The sequence below is a fragment of the Acyrthosiphon pisum genome, chromosome A2 (genome assembly GCF_005508785.2).
Source record: "Acyrthosiphon pisum isolate AL4f chromosome A2, pea_aphid_22Mar2018_4r6ur, whole genome shotgun sequence".
In the NCBI taxonomy this organism is placed as follows: Eukaryota; Metazoa; Arthropoda; class Insecta; order Hemiptera; family Aphididae; genus Acyrthosiphon; species Acyrthosiphon pisum.
In genome coordinates, this window is record NC_042495.1 from 113,334,141 (window position 1) to 113,344,290 (window position 10,150).

Consider the following 10,150-nt stretch of genomic DNA (forward strand, 5'->3'; position numbering starts at 1 on the left):
GGGAATTTTACGCAAATCGATTTTACAAATCGATTTGGTTTTTGGTGTAACTCTAAAACAAATGACCGTAGATATATGAAATTTTCACAGGTTGTTTATATTTGCATTTTCTATACACGGTAAAATTTTGAAAATATTTTGATTTATTTTGAGCTCTTTACGGACATTTTCATTTTCCATTTTTTTTTAGTTTTTTTTCTAAAAATATCAATAAAATTTTATTTGTTGGATAAAAAAGCTTGAAAATTTAATAGAAGGCTCCTAGTATATTGTTTCAAAGGCAGATGAAAAATATTAAAAATCGTTAGTCACAGTTTTTTTTTATAAACATTTAAAGTTCAAAAAATGACAAAATATGGAAAAATCACGAAAATTTGCAAATTATTTCGAGTTAGAAATTCATAAAAATTTTTCTTTTTAAATCTAAGATATGAAAATGTAATACAAGATTCCTTATAAGATTATCTACCTTTATCAAACAAAAAATATCTATAAGGAAGTCAAATTAAATTTTTATGATCGTTTGAAATTCAAATTTTTACAACATTGGATATTCACTCAATTCTCATGTATCAATTCTCCTTATTTTGTTGTAATTCAAAAACGAATAACTGCAGATACATGAAAATTTTACTGAATGTTTATATTAGTATTTCCTATATACCATAAAATTTTGAAAATAATTTGATTCTTTTTGAGCTGTGTACAGACATGGTCAGTTTTCAATTTTTTTAGTTTTTTTTTCTATAAATATCAATAAAGTTTTATCTGTTGGGCCAAAAAGTGTATACATTTAATACAAAGCTCCTGATATATTGTTACAATATCAGTTGAAAAATATTAAAAAAACATAGGCACAATTTTTTTTTATAAGCATTTAAATATCAAATTTTAATTTGAAAAATTATTTTGTAGTTAAAAATTTATAAAATGTTCAATTTTTGTATCTAAGAATTAAAAATTTAAAACAAGATTCCACATAAGTAATTAATTCTGTTACCAAAAAATTTAAAAAATACATTTACACAGTTTATTTTTATAGTCATTTTAAGTACAAATTTGGACGAAATTACATATTAAAAACCTAGGATAACTATTTTAGTTATTTTGTTGTGATTGTATAATATTATTCGTGGGTACTTGAAACTTCTAAAGTATACTATTATATATCTATGATTTTACCACGGTTTTTTGTTGATGTATAACGCGTTATAACTTTTAAGTACCTAATAGATATTATGATATGATTAATTTGGAATTTATTATAGGTACCTATTATAGGTCAATTTTTTTTTAATACCATAGATAAGTATATATTATATGTCTAATACATAGACTGATATACCGTCTCCGCTCAGAATCGTTTTTCTTATACAGTGATATTATATCATTGAATTCAAATTTATTACTGTCCATTATACAGTGACCCACTTCTAACCTACTGTACAGCAGAGCGACATCCACTTACCCACCTTTTTTATTTTTTTTTTTATTTTTTTTTTTATTTTTGTGTCTGTCATCACGTTTTAGGACAGTAAAAGTGCTTGGATTTTCTTCAACAGTACCTTTTTTGATAGGAAAGTGAATCTAGTTGGTACTTTGGGGGGTCAAAAGTAAAATTTTTCCAATAGTTTTCAAAAGCGCCGTGAAAAACAAAAGAAAAATTAAGGAAAAACGGGAATTTTTACGCAAAATCTGTTTTCGAGAAAATCGATTTTGGTTTTTGGTGTAACTTTAAAAAAAATGACCGTAGATATATGAAATTTTGACTGAATGTTTATCTTAGCATTTTCTATACACCATAACATTTTCAAAATATTTTGATTTATTTTGAGCTCTTTATGGACATTTTCATTTTCCATTTTTTTTTTAGTTTTTTTTCTAAAAATATCAATAAATTTTTTTTGTTGGATAAAAAAGCTTGAAAATTTAATAGAAGGCTCCTAGTATATTGTTTCAAAGGCAAATGAAAAATATTAAAAATCGTTAGTCACAGTTTTTTTTTATAAGCATTTAAAGTTCAAAAAAGGTGGGCAAGTGGGTGTCACTCTGCTGTACAGTAGGTTATAAGTTGATCACTGTAATGGATTGTCTTAAATTTTGATTTAAATGATATAATATCATTGTATAAGAAAAACGATTCTGAGCGAAAATGATCTTTTAGGCGTTAGCGTCCGTATTTTACGTCCGTATGCATGGTAAATTTCTGTTTAACATTTCTTATGTGACACATACATTGACTATATGTATACGTTTTTTTTTTTGCCCTACAGAGTACCTATTCTCTTATTTTTTATTGTTATCTATAATTATTTGTTGTTTTCGTTTAAGAAAGATTAGATTTGTATTTGTGTTTTGCTTAAGTCGTATTAGTTTGTTTTTTTCTTTAAGTTTTCGGAGGCTATTTTTGAACCAGAAAATATAAAGGAACATGTCGAGCGGGCTCAGAAAACAATCCCCAAAATTTGTACCTAAGTTTTATTTGATATTATATAGAAAAACGCTGTTTCAAGCCGTCGTGTGTGTGTTACGCGTTCGTCGACGAATTAGATAAATAAAAATTATTTACTTAAATATTTATTTTATTTCAGTACGACAATATCATTGGTATTGTCAGCGTTACTTTGATGTTGGTTGTCGCCGTGTTCGGCACTTCGGCTGTATACGGATTAGGACTGTTGATGAGTGCAGAGCATGCAGAGTGCATGTTGTGCTCAGTACTCGCGATGACAGTGTTCATCCATCACCCACGTTGTAAGAAGTCCCGCAGTCCAACATGCATTAGAAAAGTTTTTTCCAGGAGCCACCAGCACGGTCGACGGTGAAATGGTGTCTCATTTCGCGTCCGTTTTATCGGGTTTCGCGAGACGAGCGACCTCGACGCTCGCCGTAGCAATTTGGTTTGCCGCGCGGTCGATCGGAACCGGCATGTTTTCTATGGTGGAGTTGCTGGGTCCCTTTTGCCGACCGGAAAAGTAGACGTCGCTGAAGTCTGCCAACGAAGGTTCGATTGTCCACGTCGTAGACAACACTGCAGACGTCGCTCCTATGCCAAACAGTGTGGACAGTGGCGTAGCCAGGGGGGGTTGGGTGTTAGAACCCCCCATTGACATTTTTCCTCCTGATAAATATATTGTTTATAGGGTTTGGGACTACTTGCAATTTATAAATATTTGTCTTATGAGATGGCAAAATTAAATACAAAGTTTAAATTTGCATATTTGTGTACTTTTTAACTTAAATGTACATACACTTGTCGGGAAAAATTATATTTGGATAACATTGAAAAATATCTTAAAAAATAGTATGTTTGGTTAGGTACAATAGGCGATAATTTTGAGATTTGGGGAGGCCGAAGCCTAATACCATACTATTATGAAATTGAATAAGCTAAAAAAAAATTAAGTAAATGTTTGGGAGGGGTGGAGGGCTGTTAAAGTTGTTGGTGGAGCTTGGCTACAATTGGCCCTATGTTCACATATGTAAGATTCCATAAGTCTCTTTGTGACAAAACTGTGTTTAAACTATAATTGACATCTAGATTGCAGATTGTACGAATGAATGAACATCAGCACGTGTTCGTTTATCACGGTGTTCGCATATCACGTTATTCGTTATTACTTATTAATTAAGTTATTTATCAGGTTTATATACCTACTTGTTTTTTAGTTTTTTTATTACCAAAATTGCAATATATTTTATGATTTTTCAAAAATAATATAAAAATGTTGCTACATAGTATATATATTTAAGTATATTTTGAGAATTTTAACTGCATATTTCGATTATTTTTAGTGCAACAAGTCAAGTTCTGAACCCTTAATTTATTAATATACGAAAACTGTAAAAACTTGGTTTTAATCTATACTTAAAACACCCCCCCCCCCCCATTTCATAATCCTGACTACGTCACTAAGTGTGGATAAGCCATCCACGGCGAGATACTATACGCTACGGCAGCCGTTGCTCCGCTGTCGGACAGTGCAGAAAATCCGTCCGCGGCGAGAGCATACTGCATTACTGCATGATCCGCGTACGCATTTGCCTATAGGTATAATGATTAAAAAGCAGAAATCGAATAATGTTTTTTTTTTTTTTATTTCAGATAGACCAAGCACCTTCATATATTGATAGAAGCGATTTACCTTGTTTTTAAGTATGAAGAAGGTATGTAAAAAAAAACATTTATATAATAAAATATATGTATCATATTATATGTTAAAAATAAAAATGCTATATTAAATTATAATCGTATGTTTGGTTTCGTTGCATAGACAGTTTTTACTCGGTTTGTCCGGAAGTACTCGGTGCGTATATGGCAGAGAAGTCTGGCCACGTGAAAGTGGCCGAGGACCCTTTTTGCGGCGTGGGCGGCAACGTAATTCAGCTTACCAGACGGTTCGACGACGGTATTGTAATATTTTTTGCATTCAAAATAAATAAAACCATTTTCGTGTAAAAATAAAATGTGAACGTATTTTTCTACTTAATTTTAATTACCGAAATGTAATAATTGTCTATAATTTACCTATATATTATATTATATTATACTAAAATATTAAGTAGTAAGTGCCTAATATCTGCAGCTTCTAATAATTGTAATATTTTCTGTTTGTAATAGTCATTTTGTAGATAGGTAATGATAATAATTATATTACATTAAATCTAATCGTAAGCTTGTATTTTCGGACACACCCTGTAGAGTAAATATGAGCGTCAGTTTTGGTGCTATACACTATACTATTATATAGGCGCAAATAGTGTTTGTGATTTGGGGGGCTAAAGCCTTACTTTGATAATATTGAATAAGCTTAAAACAAAATGTAGAAAATGTTTGGGAGGGCAAGTATTAACATTAATTTTAAAATTACGTTTATAGGTACAACATATTATTATATATTAGTCGTTACGGATCGACTTGATCAAATTAGGCAGATTAAATATTGAAATATATGGGCAATTAATTTTTTATATTTTCTATTATTTTAATATTTTCATAATATTCATACCAATAAATTATAAAAAGAAGTTTAGTAAAAGTTACATTACCGTTTTATAAGCGTTTGAAATTTTGATGACAGTTGATATTATATATAACCTTTTTTTTTTCTTTTTCTTTTTGTCTAGTTGATCCTAATTGAATAATATAGATACGTTGTTATGGCAGTATAATATGTATTTATTTTTGTACCGTAATTATTTACATTATAAACGTTACCGTGTGAGAATTCAATATTGTATTTATTACCTACCTCTGAATAACGAAGAATATTATTCTACTTCTCAATTAATCGCATTATAAACGGTTATAATAAGACATGTCGATAATTGCAGAAGAGAACAGTAACAATATGCCTGCAGAAGCCGAAATATCCTCGCCATCCGCTGAGCAACTGACGATGCAAAAAGTATTCGCCGACCTTAGAAACTGGTCGGCAGACTTCGAGAAGTTGAACTGTAGCGGTGATTTCGCCGGGCTGAAGGTAAAGAGGCAATCTACATCTATGCCTAACATATCGTCGACACGTCTCGTTGACGTGATACTGGCGCAGGACGGTATTTGTCGCGGTCAGTCGCCGCAAGTCGAGGCGGTCCTGAATGACGAACAAAGTATTCAGCATGCGGATCATCTGATATTGGCGCAGGACGGTAACTGTCGCGGTCAGTCGCCGCAAGTCGAGGCGGTCCTGAATGACGAACAAAGTATTCAGCATGCGGATCATCTGATATTGGCGCAGGACGGTAACTGTCGCGGTCAGTCGCCGCGAGTCGAGGCGGTCCCGGATGACGAACAAAGTATTCAAAATACGGTTCAACCAGATCATCCTAGAACGCCAACGGAGGAACAAAGCACAGGCAAATTATCGAAGAAACGCAAACGTCCATCAATGTGGAAACGAACAAAGCGATTCTTCGTCTACTTGTTCACTTGCGGCTAACTTCAACTTCAGCTGAACAAGCGGACGAAGAAACACTTTGTCCCTTCCCACAAATATGGGCGATTGTGTTTATCCACTGATTTGCGAGCTCTGTATTCCTCCATGGCTGTTCTAGCACAGATTATATGATTTTCATATAATATTATAATCTGTGATTCTAGTATATTATGATATTGTTGCACCGTATTGTGAATTTTTTCTATGTTTCAGTGTTTCGGTAGAATAGTTATATAGAAAAAAGCACTCTGTATCATAACTAATAACTATGTATTTGTTTTGTATTATCACTATTTTTCACTCTGTATCATAACTAATAACTACCTATGTATTTGTTTTGTATCATTATACTAATTTGCACTCTGTATCATAACTAATAACTATGTATTTGTTTTGTAATATCACTATTTTTCACTCTGTATCATAAGTCATAACTAATAACTATGTATTTGTTTTGTAATATCACTATTTTGCACTCTGTATCATAACTAATAACTACCTATGTATTTATTTTGTATTATCACTATTTTTCACTCTGTATCATAACTAATAACTACCTATGTATTTGTTTTGTATCATTATACTATTTTGTACTCTGTATCATAACTAATAACTATGTATTTGTTTTGTATTCACATCATAATAAATTATTAATTACATGAACCATTATATAATTTATTACTAGCTGAACAACCCTGTGTTGCCCGGGAAAAAAATTGTGATTAATTACCTCCTTTTGAGTGTAATTCGCTGTGCATAGGTATAGAATCAAAATCATATAATGTTTTAATTTTTAGCCATCCCGCGTGGCGTTGCCCGTGAGTTTCGCTTATGGTTATGCGAACAGTAAATTATCAGGTAGGCAATCTACCTGCGGTAGATTGCGGTCTGCGGACACAGCGAGGTGAGGGAATAGATTTTCGTTCAGTTGTACTTATATTATCGTCTCTTACAAAGTCCTATCTCGTGCAGTTAAAAGTTAATAAACCTCCCGTAGATAGTGTCAGCGTTTCACGTAGGTGTACCTACTTGCATTATATTATTATTATAGTATATTTTTCCATACCGCCTACATGTTAGAAAATTTACGGTAAAATATTGTTTAGTGTATAGTGCGTTAATACGATATAACTTATATCTATTAACATTTCTTGTATATTATATTTTTAAATATATTTGCATTAAATTCAGCTCATAAATGGCGATGAAGATGACATATTCCTGGAGAATAATATATACATGTTTAATAATTCAGTAAAATCAATTTAGTAATAAAAAATCATGTTTTTATGACATTTTGTATTTATGTTAGTACCTACTTGGTATAATATTTATTATATAAAAATATTAAATATACTCAAAAAATTACTTAAACACTGCAGAAATGTGTGTCTTTTCCTTTATATATTATGTTTTTTTGAATAACCCAATACGATGGTTGTTTCGTGAGAAACGTTACTACATACCTAATATATTTTTATAATTTTGAAAAAATATTTTATTCAATTTTAGTTAAAAAGAAATAATTGTCACAATAGAATTATAGAAATGAATACATATCTATAAAATTATTAATTATAATATTAATAGTTAATATAATTAATAATTTTATATTTGTAAATTTCATATATTATATGAAAATTGAAAATCGAATCTTTATTACGAATACTTATCGTTTACACAGACAAAAAAATATAATTAGAAAAATTAAACAACACACATTATTGTAAAATCAATACAGTCCGATCGATCCGCTCAAAATCTAAAATCTAAAATATATCCGATACAATTAAACTTAACATATTATTTTACTTTTTGTACAATAATTGGTCAGCTCCTTTTTTGATGTCTAATCTAGTGTGTCCAATTTTACATACATACCTTATTTAATATTTTATGATCCAACAACAAACTTAATTTTGATAAGTAATTTTTTAGAGTAGTTAGAAGAGTACTACCATTAAACTATGGACAACTCACTATTATTACGGATTATGAAAGAGCTTTAATGACTGCCGTAAAAAGTATTTTTCCTGAAAGTAAACTTCGTGGTTGCTGGTCCCACTTCTGTCAAGTAATGTCATGTTAAGTCCTCATGCTTTCTGTAATAATTATAATTAGGTATAATTATTTTTTTATCTAGTCCGTTATCCGATACTGCCGAAGGAGTTTAAATAGTGTATTCCTATTATTCCAAAATAACCCTGAAGCTTACAGAGTTCTGCGTATGGTAATGTTATCTTATTCTAGTTATTATGTTTAAGGCACTCAAATGTATGTACCTAATTCATACTTTCAAATTTTAATGATTATTCATTTTTAGGGTTTAGCATCGCCTCATCGTACTGCAGAAATACATCAGGAATGTCGTTTTACTATGAATGATATGGGTTTCATGCTATAATTGAATATTTAAACCAGTATATGACCATATTTCGGAACGCCTTCATAATTTTTTAATTGGTAACATTCAACGCTTTTGGTTCGATCAAATAGGTTCAGCAAGTTTTTGGGTAGTTTATATTTAATAAATATGGATAGGTAATCATTTTAAATTCCAAAAAATAAATTTTCATTTACATTCTACGTTTGAAGGCCAGCCATTCGAACCAACAACTATTTGGAAACGATTCATAGAACCTTACTAAGCCAAATAGGAAGACACCCCAATATTTGGGATTATTTACGTAAACGTAATCCTAAATATCAGCGTTTGTGAATTATTTATAATTGTTTGTGTTGTATTTTACCAAGGCTGGTAAGTTACAATTTAAGTCTATTTCTCCTATTATGACTAAAAAAATGTATAATAATGGTTATAATATCTGCATATTATGCCTATTAATATCTTTATATGTAACTGATTTTTAAAAAATAGTCAACTTGCGAAGCATTGTATTTTACTGTTAAATGAATTATAAAGTATTTAACAAACAATAATGCCCAGATATAGGTGATGGAAGATGTTCATTTAGGTAGTTGTTTTGCTTGTAGCACAATATAATAATTAGGGCTCGGGTTTATATGTATTGATATAACCAAAGTATGTATTTATGCAATAAAAGTATGTACATAAATATGTGCTAAAGAATTCAAAATATGTATTATCAACAAAAAAAAAGGTAGGTAAGTGGATGTCGCTCTGCTGTACAGTAGGTTAGAAGTGGGTCACTGTATAATGGACTGTATTAAATTTGAATTCAATGATATAATATCACTGTATAAGAAAAACAATTCTGAGCGGAGACGGTATATCAGTCTATGTATTAGACATATAATATATACTTATCTATGGTATTAAAAAAAAATTGACCTATAATAGGTACCTATAATAAATTCCAAATTAATCATATCATAATATCTATTAGGTACTTATAAGTTATAACGCGTTATACATCAACAAAAAACCGTAGTAAAATCATAGATATATAATAGTATACTTTAGAAGTTTCAAGTACCTACCCACGAATAATATTATACAATCACAACAAAATAACTAAAATAGTTATCCTAGGTTTTTAATATGTAATTTCGTCCAAATTTGTACTTAAAATGACTATAAAAATAAACTGTGTAAATGTATTTTTTAAATTTTTTGGTAACAGAATTAATTACTTATGTGGAATCTTGTTTTAAATTTTTAATTCTTAGATACAAAAATTGAACATTTTATAAATTTTTAACTACAAAATAATTTTTCAAATTAAAATTTGATAAATTTTGTCAAAATTTGATATTTAAATGCTTATGAAAAAAAATTGTGCCTACGTTTTTTTAATATTTTTCAACTGATATTGTAAGAATATATCAGGAGATTTGTATTAAATTTATACACTTTTTGGCCCAACAGATAAAACTTTATTGATATTTATAGAAAAAAAAACTAAAAAAATTGAAAACTGACCATGTCTGTAAACAGCTCAAAAAGAATCAAAATATTTTCAAAATTTTATGGTGTATAGGAAATGCTTATATAAACATTCAATAAAAATTTCATGTATCTGCAGTTATTCGTTTTTGAATTAGAACAAAATAAGGAAATCGCTACATGAGAAATCGAGTGAATATCCAATGTTGTAAAAATTTGAATTTCAAACGATCATAAAAATTTAATTTGACTTTCTTATAGATATTTTTTGTTTGATAAAGGTAGATAATCTTATAAGGAATCAAATGTATTACATTTTCATATCTTAGATTAAAAAGAAAAATTT

The 10,150-nt window shown here is 29.7% G+C and overlaps 1 protein-coding gene across 2 annotated transcripts in view; it reads left to right on the forward strand.

The window, feature by feature from the left end:
* The window catches only part of LOC100568609, a 15,137-nt gene extending 8,982 nt beyond the window's left edge, over positions 1 to 6,155 (forward strand). The window contains exons 1-4 of one of the 2 annotated variants that reach the window (XM_029489610.1): positions 3,894 to 4,033; positions 4,106 to 4,167; positions 4,275 to 4,409; positions 5,335 to 6,155. In XM_029489610.1, the coding sequence (XP_029345470.1) occupies positions 4,316 to 4,409; positions 5,335 to 5,939 (699 nt within the window). In that variant the 5' untranslated portion in view covers positions 3,894 to 4,033; positions 4,106 to 4,167; positions 4,275 to 4,315 and the 3' untranslated portion in view covers positions 5,940 to 6,155. Of the gene's footprint in view, positions 1 to 3,893; positions 4,034 to 4,105; positions 4,168 to 4,274; positions 4,410 to 5,334 lie in introns of those variants that run through there. The other variant, XM_029489611.1, reaches the window with a different exon arrangement.
* The last annotated feature ends 3,995 nt before the right edge of the window (positions 6,156 to 10,150 follow it).